This window comes from Protobothrops mucrosquamatus, unplaced genomic scaffold, assembly GCF_001527695.2.
Source record: "Protobothrops mucrosquamatus isolate PMUCROS unplaced genomic scaffold, P.Mucros_1.0 scaffold1933, whole genome shotgun sequence".
In the NCBI taxonomy this organism is placed as follows: Eukaryota; Metazoa; Chordata; class Lepidosauria; order Squamata; family Viperidae; genus Protobothrops; species Protobothrops mucrosquamatus.
The window spans coordinates 195,536-217,031 of record NW_015388054.1 but is presented as its reverse complement, the minus strand read 5'-3'; the positions used below and the strand labels follow the sequence as shown (position 1 = coordinate 217,031).

General features: G+C 34.8%; 1 protein-coding gene across 1 annotated transcript in view; it reads right to left on the bottom strand.

Annotated features, from left to right (window-relative positions):
- SCN1A (sodium voltage-gated channel alpha subunit 1) overlaps window positions 1-21,496 on the bottom strand; it is a 59,602-nt gene that overhangs the window by 5,295 nt on the left and 32,811 nt on the right. Inside the window, exons 17-23 of the mRNA XM_015823637.1 lie at window positions 18,991-19,108; window positions 18,437-18,591; window positions 17,817-17,990; window positions 16,584-16,706; window positions 5,969-6,250; window positions 3,995-4,048; window positions 3,612-3,749 (exon numbers count right to left, since the gene is read on the bottom strand). Coding sequence (XP_015679123.1) covers window positions 3,612-3,749; window positions 3,995-4,048; window positions 5,969-6,250; window positions 16,584-16,706; window positions 17,817-17,990; window positions 18,437-18,591; window positions 18,991-19,108 — 1,044 coding nt within the window. The remainder of the gene's footprint in view (window positions 1-3,611; window positions 3,750-3,994; window positions 4,049-5,968; window positions 6,251-16,583; window positions 16,707-17,816; window positions 17,991-18,436; window positions 18,592-18,990; window positions 19,109-21,496) is intronic.

Here is a 21,496-nt window from a genome sequence, read left to right as displayed (position 1 = left end):
AATGTAGGGAGTGGGGTCAGAAATTTTGTGTCACGATACTTTCCTCTGCCTCAAGGATGGGACAAAAGCGCCTTAGCTTGAATGACTTGCCTCAAGAAGTTGTGGATGCTCCAACACTGGAAGTTTTTAAGAAGAGATTGGACAACCCTTTTTTCTGAAATGGTATAGGGTTTCCTGCCTAAGCAGGGGGTTGGACTAGATGACCTCCAAGGTCCCTTCCAACTCTGTTATTCTGTTATTCTGAACAGGCCTAAGCAGTTATGGACAAATGCTCATCATCATAAGCCTTTATGCAGCAGAACTACTTTACTTCTGCCCAGTGCTTTTTTTCTAAAAAAAAAAAAAAAAAAAAAGGTGCTGGAACTCACACATGCCATACAACTTGCCTTGCCTACCCTACAAGGTTCCATCCAAAAAAAGGTGCCGGAACTCCGTTCTGGGCGTTCTATGAGAAAAAAAGCCCTGCGTTCTGCCATTGAGATGAGATGGTTGAACACATGACCTTAGATTGTGGAACTCCTAGCCTCTCCAAATTTAGCTCCAATTGCTGGGACACAAGATTCTGACCCTTGTTAAATTGACAGGCAATTGTTATTGTAGCAGAATCTTAGGAGTATTCTGATAGGAGCTCTTATTACAGTTGGCCAGACAGATGAAAGAAGCTATGAAATGTCTTATAACAGTACCTCATTTATGCATATTGTTATGCCAGTTTGTCATGCCTCTCTTTGAAACAGAAAAGATAAAGCAAGGCATTGAACATTGCTCCATGTTAAATTACATATAAGCATAAGCATAGGCCTTATAAATATTAAACCTGGATGAGAAAAGAGGAACATTGGGTATCTAGCTGGCAATCCAACACCATTAAACTTTTTTTTTTACTGAAACAATGAACGTAATTCAACATGATTGAACTGAGTCCCAGGTTGGTGTAGTAGTCAAAGAGGTGGCCTAGAAACCAGGGGATCAGGAACCAGGGAGTTCTAGGCCTTCCTTAAGCATGAAAGTTGGCTGGGTGACTTTGGGACAGTCACTCTCTCTCAGCCCAAATTATCTCACAGAATTGTTGTGGGGAAATAGGATGCAGGCGTATTAAGTGCCATCTGGGGTTATTTATTAAAAAAAGATTAAAATATTACTATTGCTGTTCTTGGAGAGCAATCAATGTCCAATGAACTTTACAGTATGGATGAATCTAAGTAAGAATAGATTGGAGAATACTCTGGAGAGTATGCAGACTCAGATAAGCTGCTCAAATCAAGTTGTGTAGGCAGGAAACAGAAGCTGACAAGGTGATTTAGAGATAGATTATTTAGAAAACAAGTGGAAAAGGTCAGATCATTTCTAGAAAAAGCAAAGTACCGGCATGAATATCTAGGAAGACAAGAAGGATGAATATGAGAATTCCAAATACGGCATATTGGGGACCCGAGATGGCTAGAATTGGGATTCATGTGGAAAGTAAGGCTTAGAGAATAGAACTGGCATTATGGAAGGTCTCCAGAAGCTTGCTAGAGCTTCTAGATAGGAATTATACAACATTTACAAACATTTTTTTTAAAACTCCCAGGTCAAAGAAAGTCATGACAATTCTGACAATCCCCAAAATAGTTTCACACAGAGAAAGAGAACATTATACATATTGTTGAGATCAGTGAGGCAGTTTCAGGACGAAAGAACTTTAGTGATTGTTCAGGACTGTGCAGCTTGAAAGATTAGCTGGTTCTTTAAACCCAGGTTTAAAGCTATACTAAAGTAATAGCACTGAGATAAGAATGGTTGGAGGCCTTTTCCCATTTTGCTTTTAATTATCCTTTTCTTCTTGGTGTGTTTAATTGTGGTTTCTGTTACCATATGAAACATACTGAACTGAAGACGTGCCTCATGCTTAATCCTTGCATAAAATACAAACTCCAGAGAAAACGTAACTCTCTAGCTTTCACAGATTCCTCTGGACTCAGAGCACAGCCTCTCTTTTTTTAATCACATAATAGAGAAAGTAAAGTGCCTACCAGAAGGGAGTAAAATTCAGCTCTGCTATTTACTATGTAAATTATTAGCACTTTTCCAGAGCCCTGGTGGCATAATGATTAAATGCAGTATTGCAGGCTAAATCTGCCCACAGCCTAGATTTCCATCCTGACCGGCTCAAGGTTGACTCAGCCTTCCGTCCTTCCCAGGTTGGTAAAATGAGGACCCCGATTGTTGGGGCAATATGCTGACCCTGCAAACAGCTCAGAGAGTGCTGCAAAACACTATGGAGCGGTATATAAGTCTGAGTGCTATTGCTATTGCTATTTTCACTCTCCCAAAACTTGTGTTTCACTGCTGTATCAAATGATTTTTCCTTCTAAGCCTTAGGAAAAATGAACCACATCCGTCTCTCCCAAGCCATAATTTCCAGAACTGATTTTGTGCCAGTCTAAATTCTAACAAAATGTATTCTGAGGTTAGCATTTAAAAAACAACAACAACATGGTTCCCAAAATATCCAGCCAATGTGAATCCTGATTGCTGTGTTTCCTCGAGATTTCTAAAGTGAACAAAACTCTTATTCAAACATTTTGAACAGCTGAAGAATTTATCTTCCTAAATACTTCAGTTATCAGCAATACGGTTAAGCTAGAAGCAGTGCAAATTTGAGTCCAAAATAAAAGCAATTACTCCTACAATCAGAATAGAATAACGAAATGTTATAATTTAGTTGATTGGGTTGAAGAACTCATTTTGTCAGTATATGAATTTTCTGTCATACATTCATTCCAACAGATTTCATCAGCACATGATTCTTATATACAATGACAGCAATCAAGATAATTAATTTGATTATGGGTTCTTAAGCACACGATTGACAACCATTTCAAATCTTTTGCATCGCTGCAGAGACCAACCATTGTTCCAAATTTTGCAAAAGAATTGTCAACCTCACACTGATTCTTTGGAGAACATTTTACATACTCGAATAACATCTTATAAGAATTCTGCATTCTGCACAAATGTGAAAGATTTTCAAACAATTAAAAACTATCTTAATTTAATATGAAGAGATGGCAAGAGTGGTTCTGGAAGTGAAGGATGTGCTGGTGTGTTTGCAAGTGATACCTTTTTTGCTTTAACTTATCCAAATCAAGGAAGAGAAGAACAGATGTTCCGATATCAGTTCACCATGTCAAATTAAGTTTGAGACCAGGCATATCCTTCCTTCTCATTTTAACACAGATAAAAAAGCAGACTTAAAGAAAATGGTTGAATTATTTTTAATTTAATAAATTAATATTTCATGTAAATTAACCCCATGATTTAAAAATGGGATGGGGTGAGAGGGAGATGTATGAATAAGGTTTGAGTATTAATAATATTGATAAATGCTATAATAAGCATTAAGGCTCCAGTGTGAGAGAAAGGGAGGAGATAAAACTGAATATTCAAAAGGTGATTTCGAATACTACTGTTCATACCATTCACAATTTTGCAAAGTATGTGTTCTCTCAAATGATTGTGAATATTTGTAGGTTTCTCCACATACTTATACATCTGATTTAACAATTCACATAGGCCATGAATCCACCTTTAAGAAAAATATAGAGTATATGTATATAAATACTTATCTTCTTTTTTTGTTGATTGAAGTTATCTATGATGACACCAATAAATAAATTCAGGGTAAAAAATGATCCAAAGATGATAAAGATAACAAAGTAAATATACATATAAAGGTTATCTTCATACTTAGGCTGTTCACGCACCTACAAAATAAGTAACAAGAGAGCAAAAATCAGGAAAAACTTTTGCTTAAACCACGGAAATTAGTATTAATTTAATACTAATATTTACAATGATTGTTATGGAATTCTTATATTATAACATCAGGGCATTATTTATATACATGCATGTATTAGTTAATATTACCAGATTTTCTGTTCACATATTTAACAACAAATAAAGAAAATCTAGCTTATTTTACAACAGCCAAGAAATCCAAAGTACTTACTTTTCTTGAATCAACTGCTGCATACATAATATCCATCCATCCTTTAAAAGTGGCCTGCATTCAAAAATATTTAAACATATAAATGATGGCAATCAATGGTTTCCATCTTAATCTGTACCAACAACAGAATATTCCAATAGAAATATTTTATATATACTAGCAAATGGGATGAGTTTAACATTTTGCTTTCTATGAATTGGATACAAGGGTGTACTGGCATAGAAATTTCACTGTGTTCAGTAAGGTTAAGTATACATAGGATTCAAGAAGTCACAGATTGTGCAAGATTAGTTCCTTCCAGACTCTGCTCTAGGAATTTAAACCACACAAAGCCCCAATGGGGACATCTAAAGCTTATTCCCCAGTCTCCACTCATATACCTAACCCATGAATAAATTCAGAGAAAATAAAAGAACATTTCTTTTTCTTTTAAACTCTTGGATGAGCGAAGGAAGATGACCTCATTTCTGCCCTGTTCTCTGCAGTTTTCAGGGCAATCATTATAGGTCAGGAATATGGTTGGGGTTCCCTGGCCTACAACTAGGCCTATTATATTGAATTTTACTTCCTGAATTTGGTCCCAAATACAAATAAAAAAGAATGATTGCATTGTCTTCACCTTATTAGAAATGTACATCTTTTAAATAAGTGAGGATCAAATAACATTTAAAACCCAATGGTATACTAATTATACAAAGCCTAGGTATAAAATATGGTAGATTTGAAAATGGGGCAATAAACTAGCTTACTACCTTCTTATTTATCTGTTTGTTAACTGATATTTGTATCCAACCCCCTAAGATAAAGTTGTCTGAACAATTCATAATCCATAAGAATTAAACACACAGCATAAAATAGCAACAGAATTAACCCTCATTAGCAATACATGTTTTTAAATGAAAGGTTTGGACTTCAGAAATTCTGGATGAACAAATAGGTCTTCTCTTGATACTGAAAAATTATAAAGACATTACCAGGAGAGAACCTCATTTTATTAGGCAAGGACATTTCAAGTATCTTGCAGTATGAACAAGTTAACAGAAAAGCCTTTAATTGCTAGATTTCAAACTGTGCATGTTGGAAAATCTTGCTGATCCAATGCAAATGATTGAAGAATCCCATACATTGTGACCTACATCTGGATTGGACTGCCCTCTCTGTTGCAGATAAAACATCTGAAACTAAATAAGTTACAGGCTGTCTCTGCAGGCTCTGAGGTTGAATGAGAATGTGTGACCACAAGGGAGATCAGAATGATGCCAGTCTAAGAATGGATGCAAATTTCACTCTTTTTTTTTCTGCCCACAGTGTGATGTCAGAATGATAAAATTAGCAAGTTCCTATGTACACAGACTGATGGAGTTTTAAATTACCTAGCATGGGCATGATATGTAATTGCTTGAGAAAAACATTTGCGGAATTGGGAAACTTTAGCTATTATTAATCAAAATTAATATGACTTTTTTTCCAGCTCATCAGAAAATGCTGTGTTGCACTAGTATATCCCCTTACCACTGCTTCTGCTAATTTTATGCTCACAGCACAGAACCCTTATTAAAATCCTGGAATTGCTCATACTGAAAAGGAGCTATAAAACTGAAGAATATAAGTATTTTTTTCAACCTAATAGGTAGATATAACCTGGCATATTGACCATAACTTGCTAATTTATACCAGTCAGCTGTATTGGCAGGATTAATCCTGTAGACAAAAATCCAGGGTCAACCCTGATGAATGAATATGAAGTTCCTTCCAAATTTAGCTGCATTGGCTTACTATGTTTTGAAGCTGAGATGGAAAGTTCATGACCGTCTAAAGAGGGGAGCCAGAAGACTATCAAACTATTGATATCAAAAGGGAAATTATATTCCAGGAACATTATATCTGATCAAAACCGCAAGCACCTTATTTGATCAAACGAACTTTTTACTGTGCACTGAATAAGTAAGAAGACTTAAAAGAATTTTCACTTACTACTTGCAATAAAGAAAGATACCCAAATCCTACGTTATCAAAGTTGACTTTCACATTTTTCCATCTGGCAGTTTCATTTGCCTTTATGAGATTCTCACACTCAGATATATTGGCAACTTCATCAATTTCAAACATGTTGCCAGTTGTGGTATTAACACAGTGGTAGAATTTGCCAGCAAACAGGTTTACTCCCATGATGCTGAAAATCAGCCAGAATATAAGACAAACAAGAAGCACGTTCATGATGGATGGAATTGCTCCAAGAAGGGCATTCACAACCACCTAAGTACACAAATACGGGAGGAAAAGAAAACGGTGTAAGAATAGGTGCAAAACTGATATAATTATTCTGTTGCATGAATGCACAATTTACTACTTTTAAATTAAAAGCAAATTCTAAAAGGCTGAATACTATTTTGAGTTTATCAGAGCAACGTTTTAAAATATTTTTTTATATATTCAGCAAGACAAAAAGATGAGAAAATCAAATTATCTGGATTAAAACAAAAATATGAATAGTGCTAACAATAATATGAAGATTGTTGATATCTATTAAAAAGAGATAGGTGTTAAAATTTCATAGAAAATAGAAAAACTAAACTACAACAAGAAAATAATTTAGTCATTATAACAAAAATGAATGTATTCTTTCTCCAAAATTAAAAACAGAAATGAAAATCAGCATATATTTCAAGGAGTGAACTTAACCATGCAGTTTTATTACAAAGATTGATTTCTTTGCATAAATAAGCCAGACACATTTGCAACATGTGCTTATCTAAGTAATCACATAGTTTATTTCAAGCTCCAGTCTTTATTAAGCAAATAAGTTTATTTTAATTAAACATTTTGTGAAAAAATAAAGGGGTGAAAAATTCATAAATCTATATAAGGGGTGTAATTAAAGAATCCAGAAACACTGAAGTGCAGCATAACATAATATCTAATTCCTTAATTGTAATACTTATTCAAACTTATTAAAAAGATTGGGGATGAATGCTATCAAGAAACACAAGTAGGTGAATATTAAGACCGTATTAGCAGAATCGTAGTAGAAATATGGATTGCTAAGGAAAAAGGAATTACTTTTGCCGATTGTCTGCTTATTTTAAAGCTCCCTGAAAATCTATTCTGATGGAGAAGCGCTATTGGGTAGAGGGAATCAATGCATCTGTGATTCTGCAGGAGCCTCTGGTAGATCAAATCTCCTTCCTTGAAAAACCTGGCACCTTTGGTAATCCAGTCTAAGGTTTATGCCCTAGTTGCTGCAGGATTGTGGGGGGGGGGGAAGGGAAATTAAAAAGTATTAAAATCTGTGTTAAAAAGTATGTTAAACATCATATGCAAAGATTGCTTCACTTGTGGAATCCCTGTCCATAAAACTAAATTTTACTGTTTGGAAAGAGAAGGGAGACGAGTCTGAACCACTCTGTTTATTATTTATTACACTAATAGGAATTTATTTTTATTTTAAATTAAAAAGGTTTCTCTTTGAACAATTCAAATGTTTCAACTAAGAAACAGAACTGTGTATGCAAGACCCAAGTGTGGCTTATATTTAGTATGAGGTCTAACATGCAAAGATAGCAATCGAATCAGCAAAATACAGCTTTCTATAGCAATAGCAATAGCTCTTAGACTTATATACCGCTTCACAGTGCTTTATAGCACTCTCTAAGTGGTTTACAGTCAGCATATTGCCCTCAACAATCTGGGTCCTCATTTTACCAACCTCGGAAGGATGGAAGGTTGAGTTAACCTTGAGCTGGTGAGAATCGATCTGCTGGCACTCGGCAGTCAGCAGAATTAGTCTGCAATACTATACTATTAACAGAGCACACCATGGCTCTATATAATTAACTATGTTTTAAAAACATTTTATTCTATCTTTGATTGTATATACCTTTGATGTAATATCCATTTGGTATACATCAACTATATGATATTGAAAAGATAGATGTTTCTCACCCTGTGCAGCTTCCAAATGTGTGGATGTCAACTCCCAGAATTCTCAGTATTGGCTATGCTAGCTGGGGAATTCCGGGAGTTGAAGTCCACACATAAGGAAGTCATCAAGGTTGAGAAACCCAGATTAGAATGAAAGAAATCAACTAATGCAGGGGTGTCAAACTGCCGGCCCGCGGGCCGGACGCGTCATCCGGAAGCCGCACCCACCCCATTGCTGGCAAAACCGTCCCGAACTAATGGGATCCATACCTTATCCTACCCAACCTTTTTGACTATGCTGAAAACAAGCAAAATGAAGCACAAGTGTGGAAACAAGGGAGAAATAGGTCTGACTAAAGTAAAAATTGGTGCATGAAGTTGCATTATTGTCCAACAGTGGACAATAATGCAACTTCATGCACCAATTTTTACTCATTGTGGATAATATGAAACAACATGGAAAGATCATTCCTTCCCTGAAAAAACTACAACAATATGGATTCTCAAGTGAAGCCATTCTGATGAGTGGCTATGATCAAGTACTTATTGAATCCAAATAACATGCTACCAGTATGAGGTTCAAATGGATCAGTCTACCCAACACAGGAATAGGTTCCTAAATAGGTAAGTCTCTGTTTAAAGGAAGATTGGGCAAGTTTCTTAAACCAAATAACTATGCCTAAACTCAGAAGAGCACATTTCAATGTCCTCTCAAGGGCAGTTCTTAAGGGCAAATATATAATTTTTTTTACAAGCTAAGATTGTGACCTTGTTCAGAAAGATCCATTAAATCCATAGCTCATATTTTATTTACTGGGTCTTCTATATGGATATAAGGACTCACTTTATAATCCCATTGGTGAAATAACTAGACAATTTTGATGTATGTATGTATGTTCTGTATAACTTTTATCAAACTAATATGATTTCATTTCTTTGAATATGGCAAAAAAATTTATACCATCTATAAAACTAGACATGTCCTGATCACCTCAACTATAGTACCTACTGATAATTTTGTAATGTTTAATTGTATTTGAAATCAAAATTATTTAATTATGTAAATTATTTTATTAACTAGAGGAATTCTAGTTGGTGATCATAATAGAGATTATTATAACTAAAACCCCTCCTAAAAGAGTAGTTAACCTGTTTTTTAAAATTATTCTTATTAGCAAACTGGAACATCAGTAAAACTGCAGACTTCTATGAAACGTATTCTGTTTTTGAAAGGCAATAAACTCATACATAACATTTTTAAGCATTAGAATTGGTTCGGTTCATGATTTGTGAAGGGTCATGTTAAAAATTATAATAAGAGAGTATTTCATAATACAAGAAATTTTGGAAGAACTGGATTTAATAAAATGGAGTCTTCTATGAGGACTAATTTGCTGGCAATCTCAGTCAGCAGATGTTGAGGGGTGAAGAATAGATAAAACCATATTTGCCAAGTGGCCTTCTCTGCAATGCTGAAGCTTCCCTGTGTCCTTCAGCTGCAGTGAAAGATGCTTCTCTATTCCCAATGTTGAAACAAAGTTCAACTCAAAGTTAACCACATTCATATGGGATGCAGCATGTTTGGAAACACTGCAGTTCCTCCACCTCATACAGTTTATCATTACAGATGGTGAATGTGAAAGATTAGATTCCTAAGCATATGGTGGAAGAGCTGTAGAAGTATTTCCTAATTTTTCTCTACATAGTCAAAATATGCACAGACCTTCCTTACTCCAAGCCCTTCTCAGCTAACCTAGTATCCTTATTTTTCTGTCTTGAAAAATAGAAAAGGCACCATGTTCTCTCTATGAATAGTATTTGCAAACCTTAAGAAGATAGTGAAGATAGCAGCAATGATTGCCGTCTGGACTGCATTACATAAGGGTACCACGATCCTACTAGTTAACTAGTACAAATACAGAAAGAGGCTCTATTTTTAGTCTTCAGGGCTAGCCCTGTTTCCCTTGAGAGGAAAAGAAAGGTTCGTGTTCAACTCAGTCATGAAACTCAGCCTTTAAACAGGTAATTTTCAACTCTGGCATCTCAGTGGGTTTCATAGTTGGCTGGAAATTTACACACTGACAAATTTTTTAAGCCATTCTATAATGCAAATGCCCTTTTGACACTTTAACATTTATATTAGGACAATCCTCACATCTGAAGAATTTCATCTGAGGAAAAGTTATTACTGTCAAACAGAAAATAATGGAAATATAAGGATGCTCTTGTGTATAATACTCACTGGCATCATCCCAAGTTGTGATGAGCTAAGGTGGTAAATAGAGAGCATCTAAGGTAGCAGAGATGGGGAAAAGCAACCTCACCAGATTGCCATCTGGTAAATGGAAATAGCTGGTGCAATAGGCCCACTGTGATTGCCACTGTGGGAGAGTGCCCATTTCATGCCCACCAATTCCAAAAGTTAGGGACAGCAGGTTTAGACGAAGTAGCAATTATCTATAACTTACACAAGTCCCAGTTAATAATTACAGACCCAACACATGTTATCAAAACCTGGCTTAGTGAAGGGTATAATGTTGACTTGTCAGAGAAAGGTCTTTCAGCAACCTTATCATCAGGGCTAGGGGTGTAAGGAAGGTCCATCTGTTAAGGACAGTAGCGGGTTTTGTTAGTTTCTTGCAGTTCCATATTTGAAGTGGGGAATGAGGGAGCCGAGACTGCTTTTTTTATATTGGCAACAATGCTCTGGAATGACCTCTCTGAGGAGAACAGACTTTCAGGAAACTACCAAAAACAGAATGATTCTGAAGGGCCTCCTCTTAACTTAATCATTGTGCCAACTTATTAGAGTCCCTTTTTGCTCTTGATTTTCTTTTTTTATTGGAACTATTCTTGTGTAATCATTTGTTTTTGGGTATCTGTGGGTATTTTAATAGTTGTTATATTGTACATTCTGTAAGCTGCTGGGAGTTGTTAAAATGTAACAATGTACTGTAAGTTTATTAATCAAGCAAGCAAACTAACTGAAGAAGAACTAAGATCAAATCACTATTATTGGTGGTTTCACAGTTGCAGAAATCTGATAGGGCAGGTTGATGGCATGACAGTTGGACCACTGCAAAAAGATGGAACCAATGATTTGAGTAAATTGCATTGAAACATTAAGGGAATGACTTTAACAAATAGTTTTGGTAATCAAGAATTTTAAGAACCTGTGACTGCACCTTTTCCTCACAAGGAGCCAATATTTTCAAAATGAGATATTGTAATAGAACTGGTTAAATCTTAAACTTTGCATCTGACATTTCTTTACATAAGTTTAAATGCTCATAGTTTCATAAGTGATTAACAAAACATGACTAAAAAAAGAGAAAAAAAATAGTTGTTAATGTATTTTTATACTGTATTATACACTATTCATATAGAATGTAATGAAGTGTATACTCTAACTATGGTTACTCAAAAATAAGTATTGCTGAATTCAGTAAAGTTTTCTCCTAGTAAGTTGTGTTTAGGACTGCAACCTTATCACCTGAAAAAAGTGCAATGTTTGAATCTCCACATAGACTTGGAACTTATGGGACTTGATTTAGTAATGATTTAAGATCCACTGATATTACAGGTAGTCCTGGACTTACATCCATAACGGAGCCTGCTAATTACAATCATAAGTCATGAGAATCAGAAAGCAGATCATCATGTTACCAATCTAATTTTATGACTATTTTTTGTGGTGGTTGTTAAGTGAATGCAGCAGTTGTTAAGCAAATGTGGTGGTCGTAAAGCAAACCCATTGTTCACTATGGGGTGTTTTTGCCAAAATCTGAAAGCACTGGTTTTTGGCACATTGTAAATTGTGATCATGTGACTGCAAGACGCTACAAACAGTCATAAAAGTGGGCTGGTTGCCATGATTGAGCAGTGCTATCAGAATTTTAGAACTGGCTCATACCTTTTTTGGGGGGGGGGCTCTGTTGTATGTGACCAGTTGAGGACTACCTGTAATTTCTCATTATTTAAAATGGGGCTTATGAATTATTACTTACATCCCATTGTTTATAACATTACTGTAATTATAATTTGCTCGCAATTACAATGTAAGATATTCCTAATTTAAAAATATGTTTTATTTGTATGAAATGTTTGAAGGAAATTGTCTCTGGAAAATCAAATATATATATAAAAATACAAAAGTTATAAAGATTTCCCAGTGTATAGTCTTTAAATGGAAGGACTATAGAGCAAAAGTGTTTTGTGCTATCACTAAATTAGATTAATGTAAAACTGAGTCTAGAATATGCAATACTTCCCCTTTCATTTTTTAAACACCTTATTTGATTATCAGATTTACTAAACTGGAAGAGGCTCTTTTCAGTCACAGCCTGTTACTTCTTTTTTAATGAATACACAGCATTTCCCACTCTTCTTTTTGGGCTAAGCTTTACACAAAGGAAATAGTACAGTGCACTGAGTTGCGATTATGTCTACATTTGCTATGTCCAGTAAATACAGAAGGATTTATGTCTGTATATATTTGTACATCTCTACTAAAACGTTACCATGGTAAACAGGCCCACACATCAGACAAAACTATAGCCTGTTGATTTAATATTGATTTAATAGTTCTTGCTTTTTTAATGATTTTTTTTTAGTTTTGTATGCTGCCCAAGTTCCTTGGAATTGGGCAGCCAATACATTTCAATGAATAATACTAAATAACCTATGATGTTTTACTGAATAAGCCACAACTAATTGGATTCACCAAATATGCTAAAGCATTAGCCATGACTTTAAAGCCACAGTGGCTGAGTTCACATTACATAAAGCTGAAACCAAATCAATTCAATATAATATGTGAACCAGGTGTGTTTTTGCTTTTATTAACCAAGACTCTAATGCCAGGTATGAAACAACCCTACCAGAGCAGATATCTTTTGTATGTGGAAAGGTACCTCAGGCTTTCATAGATTTTAACATTCTAATTGTGTTTCTCCTCTTTTTTTTCTTTACAGTGTGAAACAAATGATGGAAAAACATCTGTTCGGAAAAATAGTATGCCTCATTCATAAAAAATAAATACTTAATAATTGGGTCTGTAAACATTGAATGTTGTGATACTGTCAATTGCCAATTGTCATTATTTTGTCAATGTAAAGTGTGTTTTAATATATCTGCTGAATTACATAAAACTGTATTGATGATATTCAGGGTAAAAATTTCTTTTTAATATTACTATCTCAAAAACTGGACTGGAAATTTGAAATATGATAAACTTTAAAGCAATCAGCCAGAAATGTGCGTAAGACATGCAAAACTAAAACTGCAAGGTGGGTTAATTTTTTTTAAAACCTTTTCTGCTTAACTGATCTAAGAGAAAGGTACCAAGCACGGCATAACATGCTTTCTTCCAGTGAGTTTACACATAAACACATGCTTTATTGCTATAAAAAGCAATCTCTAAATTTAGCAAAGCAATGGATATTGATTTTTCTATGTTAACAATAGCATACTTGAACTACAGCAAGAACTTTATATTACAGTAAATATTAAGAATGATAAATAGAAAGCAATATGCATATTCAAATCTCATTTTGCACTGAGATTAGAATACTCTCAATCTATAGCAGATATAAAAAGAGGTTATTTACTTTGCCTTCCAGCACCTATGTGGAGTTAAAGTGATTTAAATTTAGTTTTAAATATGTTTGAATAATTATAACAAAACAGATACGATTTTTTAAAATATTGTATTTTTGTTATTTTTTTTTTTGCTTATGAACAGGTATTTTATAAATATTAAAAAGTTTGTCATATGTCACAGACTTACATTGTCCTTAGGCCTTGGGGTAGTCTTCTGCGTAGAAATATTTTTTACCAGTTTTTGAACAGAAAAATCATATAATGTTAATTTTAAAGTCCCACATTTAAATGTAAGTATGCAAATATGTAAAAATTAGTACCTGATATTTGGGAACAACTCAAATTAAAATTTTAAATTGTATGGAAAAACTATTTAAAGTTCTTTATTACCCATTTTGCCAATTAATTAAATGAAACCAAATACTTATAAGAATGTAGTTTATAGAATAATATTGATACTACATCTTACTTTGATTTAAATGCCACTCATCTAAAAATCTGTGTACAAGCATTTTCCTTGTAGCTTTTTCTACGAGGGCTCACTGAGAATTTCATTAGTTTCTTAACAATTTTTATATGTTGTCTTTTATCTTCCAAATGAGACATCTCCTGAATTCGAAGCTCTAAATTTGCTTAGTATATAAGCGCAACTCAAGTCTCAAGTATTTCAGATTTATGGGGCTCTTGAATAATCATGGGACTGGAGTTCCCAAAGCCCATACTCAGCACCAGACTGCATGCTGCATTGCAGAAAAATATTGTATGTTGAGGCATTATAGGAATAAAGGGCCCGAAAGATCATCAGAATTTGTGAATCCTTATTTTCCCCCAAATAGAAAACTGCTAGTACCTAATATCTAAAGATGTTCTTACTCCACAATCTGTTGCCGCACAGATAATAGTCGAACCCCAATTCTGTGATGTATATCATTGAACCACCACTGCTCCCCTTGAAGAGAGCAAAGAGGTATTAATGGTTTGCAGGAGATGCTTCTTCGCCACTAGCCCATTCTTCCCTTCAGAATAAAACTGTTGGGGAAAGGTGTGTGGTAGCTGTTAGTGACTCCACAGAGCTGGTCAGTTAAGTATTTCAGTTAGTTTAGGTGAATTCTTTTCCTGTTCACGAATCATTCATTAGCAGATACACTGATTTCTGTGAATGTGTATTTTTAAAAAAATTTGGCCAAGTGCTATGGACTTGGTAAATTCTTTTGAGACTTTATCCTGATTATTATATCTCTTTAGTTCTGGCTGCAATGACTCTGTCATTAGAATCAATTCCGATTTCCTTTGGTCCTTGATTCAATGAGAGGGACTTTTTAAAGGAGGAAGACCCATAGAAAATGGTGAATAACTAATACCAGTGTGCACACATAACACCTCCTTTCCATCTAGCAAATTAACTAGCAAAATTGTTCTGAATATAAAAATGAAACCAAATGCATTCTTATGTCCTGTCTTATGAACCAGATATGTATTAAAGTAATTTTTCATATTGCCATATTCTTGTGCACATATTACATGAACATTAAGCATTATTGCCATTTCTGAAGATTAATTAGAAAGGAGTACAAAGCACAACAGTTTCCCAAACAATTGTGTCAACAAAAACATATTTGCAAGAATGTTCATGAATAGTAAAGAAAAAGAAGTATGAACATGGATAAACCAAACAGTCAGTTAAAAACTGAATGAATGTTCGTGAACACTACAGGAATTGACCAGCTCTTACCCTATTCCACTGCTGACTTCTCAATTCATGAATTTCTTGTTTAAAGGAATTTGTTGAAATTAAGGGGTGGTTAGATGCACCTGAAATTCATGTATCGAGTCAGTTTCAATTTACAGTATTTCTTTTTTTAGAAATTTTGAAGAAAAGATATGCAACCTGATGGATACAATTTGAGGAAATGAGCTCCAATCTGAATCTCATTTCATGTATTGGTGATTTTTTTGTATTTGTTTTTTAATCTAAATACTATATAAACAGCGTATTGTTAGCTGTTCATCTCACTAGATAGGTTCTTTTATCATTATGCAAAAGCTGTTTCCTCTTATGTTTCCATGAAGTGGCAAAAAACATACTCTAAAAATAACGTTTGAACAACATGCAGTTTGAATTAGATTGTATGCAGAGAGTAAATTCATATTTTCAACAGAAATATTTTGAGTTCCACTACTGATTTCAGTACAGTCATAAATTCAACTACTAGCTTTAAGAAAGACAAGAAAACAGGGATAAGACATAAGAATCTTTTCTGAGATAGGAATTAAGACAGGATCCTGACTTACCCAGAAAGCAACCGAATAATAATGCATGATTTGTGTAGATAATGCTGGAATTATTTTTAACTCTATTGAGAATTATTAGCTAGTGTGGGGAAAAAAAGAATCAATTGAATTGTTTGGTTAATTAGCCATTTAACAGGTTTAGTCCAATTAAGGAGATCATATTACATTTAAAGATTATAAAAATATCTCTGTATAGATCAATTAATAATTACCTTTGAATGCTACTAATATTTAAATGGTTCACTATAAAATAATTGAGAACTGATCTTATTTGAAAAATGATGCTAGTCAAATGTGACCAGCTGAATGAAAGTCTAAATGTAGCCTGTGTGTATTCCATTCATTTTGATAAGAGCTTTTATTTTCCTATTAATTTCAATACTTAGGTCAGATTTATTGAGCACAGAATGCTGTTTTAAACAGGCGCACAACATAAACTTTGTTCATGAAATAAAAATATTCAGAAGAAATCAAACCAAAATGACTAACTTTTGAAATTCCTATTAGCAAATGTGCTTTATTTAAGAACAAACTCCTCAAATTGGCTAGAAAGTAAAGTAATATAAATCACCCAGCTAATATGTAGCATTAAAAAACGCTTATATTTAGCTAATGAAATATTTTGCTTATCTGCTACTGATAAATATGCAATTGTATGAAAGGGCAGCATTTTTGCATGGATTGATCATTCTCGACAGGACATGCATGGAACATTCATTAAACTTAGGCATGCATTATATTTATCATCAAGCTTCTTCGTATTTTTTTTTCTTACCCTCATCCCTTCAAATCTTGATAAGGCTCTTAAAGGTCTCAATGCTCTCAGTGTCCTAAGGGATTTAATGGCACCAAGTTCTGAATAACCCAGCGCATTTGCTGTTAAACTAACCAAGGATACCTGTGGGGTGAAAAAAATGATAAAATTATCCTTTACATACTTTTGTGTTTAAAGCTATGACATTTTTAGCAACGCACAGTCTGAAGGAACTATAGTACAAGAGACCTCCCAAAGATAAGCAGGTCCTTCCATGAACCTGAAATCCTTCAACATCAGGTTTGAACTAGGGGTATGTAGGGGTGTGAGGAATAGGTTGCTAGCACAATTTGCTAAACTGTATGTTGTTTAAATTAAGATTGATTAAATGAGCCATGACTGGGTTTATACAATTATTTTAGCCTTTCAGTATCCCAATTTTGGCATTGGATACACTGGGGTTCTAATGTGACAAATCTGGTTAAGCTTTTGTCCTGGTAATATCAGCCAATTCACTCTAGGTTTTCTTTTTACACGACTTGGATTCTTGGATTTGAGTGTGTCCTTTAAGGAAATGTTACATAAACTCAGACTATTCTTATAAGTTGTTTGAAGAGAGGTCTATGAACTGACTTCCATTTTTTAAATAACAGACTCCGGTTTCCTGAAAGTGCCAAACATTTTATGGAAATCAAGTTTTCCAATGGCATATTGATCGAAATGAATAACAACATAAAATGTTAAAAGAGAACAAGTTGTGGCAATTTTTATAAAGAGTTTAATATATAATACCCTATATAGCAAGAAAAGTTATTCTGACATTGGATTATTATGTAGCCCAAATAATAGCAGGTCTAGGTGGAAACCATAAATAATACAAAGAGAAGGTCAAAAAGAGAAATTAGAAAACTGGGGAAGTGAACCAAATGGAAAAACTTTAACAGACTACAGAGCATGGTTAGCTGACTGGAATCCTAAACAAGATTACTTTATACCATGATTATTCAACTTTTGGGCTTGTCTCAGCTGCACTGAGTGAAGAGGAATTGTTTTGGGCTGCATATAAAATATACTATATAGTTAATGTATATCAATCACATAATAACATTAAAAGTTTATGATCTTGTGGGGCTGTATTACTAACTGTCTGGGGTCTCCTGCAGCCTGCAGGTTGTGGATTGGACCCGCCTGCTTTATACTGTAAAATTTTAGTGCAGATTCTACTTGCCGACATAAATAATATGGGATACCTACATCAACAATCAAGAAATCCAGCCAGCACCAGGCATTAGTAAAGTATGTTTGATATCCATATGCTACCCATTTCAGAAGCATTTCAAGAATGAAGATGTAAGTGAAGACTTTGTCAGCATATTCCAGTATGGTCTTGATGGTTTTCCTCTGTTCTATGTATACGTCTTCAAAGGCCTGTAAATGGTAACCCACAACATTTAATTATATTATAATGGAACGATCTCTTTTGTGGCCCTTAAAACACTCCCAGATTACATTTTCTATGATTGAATTTGGTGGGAAATTGTCAAATAATAACTGATTTCAAATGGAAATGGATACTCTCATGCAATGGCTGAAATATAATAAAGTAGTATTAAAAATGCTGAAATGCCCCTCCATGGCTCTACCCATTCATGTGGTTCTCAATGGCAAAAATATTTATTTAGATATACCCACAAAATTTTACCTTCCCCTCCTCCAGGTATAAAGAATGTACTGTAATCTATTCAAAGGTTTCTCCAGTTCCAAAAAAATATTTCATTTGATTTTGTTTCAGACATTGCAAATAGTTTTATAATTATAATGTAACCCTCTGCCTTCATTTTTTTTTTAAAAAAAGATTTATTATTTTTACTTACCAAAGCACCACTGCTAAGGAGAATCATAAAAACAATGAAGGTTTCAAACCAGTTGTGTTCAACTATTCGGAAACAGGTTTTTCTGAGATTCCACCATTGCTTTCCTTTTCCATCTTCTACACTAACTTGACAACACTTGAATCTTTGTACACAACCTAAAATGTATTAAACGTTAAAAAGGTGAAAAAGAAACAAAAAGAGTTTTACATTTCTTGACCTAAGACTGTCTGACAATGAACTATAGCCCTTTTCATGATTATTTTTCTATTTTATTAAGTAGACCTATATCTTATCCTTCAATAAGGAGGTCTGTGTAGCACTTTGTTCTCCAACTTTAATTTACTATACATCCGTGAAATAGGCTGGACAGAGAAAGCTTAGAGTTTCTAGTTAGGCATCTGTAGCAAGGTAGAGGAGAACCTAGTGTCCCAGCTCCTAATCCAACATCTGTAACCACCAAACTGTATACACTCAAAACATGCTTTGCATTCCTTTTAAATGTATGTCTTCTAGGAATAAACTAACAAAATGTTGGATACTTAATCTTCCCTGACCTTCTGTAAAACAAGCTTCAGGTTCAAGAGCCTCCTCAGGTTCTACCGCTTGTTCTTCAGCAGGTTGCCCAATATCAACTGTGCTTCCTTCTGATGATGAGCTAGAAGAATTCAGTTTCTGTTAAAGGAGAAAAAATGTAGTTAACACAGTCTAAAACAGTGGTTCTCAACCTTTTTAATGCCGCGACCCCCAACCGGTCGTAAGTCAAGGACTAAACCGGTCGTAAGTCGAGGACTTTCCCTGCCCGGGAGCACTGCGCATGCATGGTTCTGCCCCCTGCGCCGGCCGAGGCGTAGCTGGCAAGCAGCAGAGACGGAGCAGGCCGACCACCAGCTGGCCCAGCTCAAGGGAGGTAAGGCACCCGCCGGAAAAGGGAAAAAAAATGGCGGACAACCTTGCTTGGCGACCCCGTGAAATGGTTGATTGACCCCAAATGGGGTCGCGACCCATAGGTTGAGAACTGCTGGTCTAAAATAACCGATTAAAAAAAAGCTCAGCCATCCTTTTAAAATGTTATATGGTCTCTTTGGAAAAATGATATAACGTTAATCAGAAATAGGAACATTATTCTGAGCTATCTATTACAAATTTAGCATATGGATGGACAAAGAAGGATTTACTGCTCATTACAATGTAGGTCTGCACTCCATAAACAAGTCTGTGAATGTTTAGTGATTTCGTAATGGTATCTGTCAGTCCCATTTCTGAGGCAAAGTTAATTAAAGCCTATTGCTTAGGTATGATTACATAACGATAGCATTGTATCTTGAAGAAAACAACAGCATTTTACACAATAACTGGTAAAAAAGTAATAACCAGAGAACAATGCGGCTAATTGCGTTCTGAAATTAATGATGACTGAATATCACATGGAACATTTGGAATTTCAAACTGGAAATCTCATAGACTGCATTAATGTTTCTGCATTAATTCCATTGAAATAACTAAGAACTAAAGAAGTGAAAACCAGAATATGAGAAAGAAACAAGAATGTAGGAGTTCAAATAAAAGCAGAGAGGAAAGTTACTGGTGAAAATGTTCATGGTAAGCCCAGAATAAAAAAGATAAAAGCCTGTGAAAGGGAAGAGAAAATGAAAAGAAAGAATAGCTGCTTAGATAACTATTTTCTATCTCTGTTCAATCATCCAGAGTTTCTCTTTTTCTCTTTTGCTTTCTTATAAAGATGAGGAATCAAATACAAAAGAAGAATCCAATTAAACAGGAAGGAGAAGATGGAAAATACAGCTGCAATCAGATCTTTAAAATAATCAACATCTAAGCATGCTGTGTTTTATAAAGCCCTATAAGTGGTACAAGATATTGGTTTTCGGTTTTTACTGGGAAGTATGCCATACTTAAAAAAAATAATACTCCGAACTCTCACATTGCAGTAGTTTTTTTTAAAGTAGTAGTCATGTTATTGTGGATTTCTATCATCATTATAGGTCATGGAATACTTTGCCATAGATTTTAATAGTTTGCACTATAGAAACCAGGGGATCACCAACACAACATGGTGCCAGTATGAAATTGGCTCTAGGGTTGGTCAAAGCAGATGATTTCAAGAGTGGAGACTGCATTTTTGGTCTGCCTGAAATGGAAGCCTAGCAAATTTGTCATATGGGAGTTTGTGGACTGTTGGTTCTCCCTTTGGTGGAAACCTGTATCAGTTCTTACTTCCACGTTTCTGGACTTAAACAAGCTATTCTGATTCAAGATGGTTGCTTATTTCTTTCTTCTAATTACTATCCCTCACATAGCTCCCTGTCATAGGAATGAGATGGAGGGGTTAAAGATTTAGCATGAGGAAGAGGGAATTTTTGTTTTTATAGCCTAACAGCAGCAAGGATATGGAAATGATGCTTTTTTCTGTATGTGCACTTTCCTACTGGTAAACTGGATTAACTGATAGTGGGTTGACCATGTTCCCTGGAATACCAGATTCGTTTCAAGCAACTATCGTTTTCAACAGAGCCTTTGTCACTTGATTGTAACTAATTAAGATACTGGAATTAACTTGGGTATTATCAAAATATTGTGGTACTCTTTTTTTAATCCCATAAAAAAAGGTAAAGCTTTACCCTGCCAGTCATGTCTGACTCTAGGGGGCAGGCTCATATCTGATTCCCAGCCAAAGAGCCAGGGTTGTCCAAAGACATTTCCATGGTCATGTGGCTGGCATGACTTTAGACGAAGCCACATGGAACACTCAAATCTTTATGCTATCATTTCGAAGATTTCATTTTCCTACTAATTTGGATTATGATATAAGAAATGTGACAGGGTTGGATTTATAGAAGTAATGCTAGTGAAATCGATGGTAGATTCCCTTTTAGGTGTCTCTTTTATTTACTGACTATACATTTATACTACTATATGTCCTTTTTCTTGCTTAGCAACCACAATCTGTCCCTTAAATTGGAAGTGAAATGGTTGCTAAATGACAGAGAGAGAGAGAGAGAGAGAGAGAGAGAGAGAGAGAGAGAGAGAGAGAGAGAGAGAGAG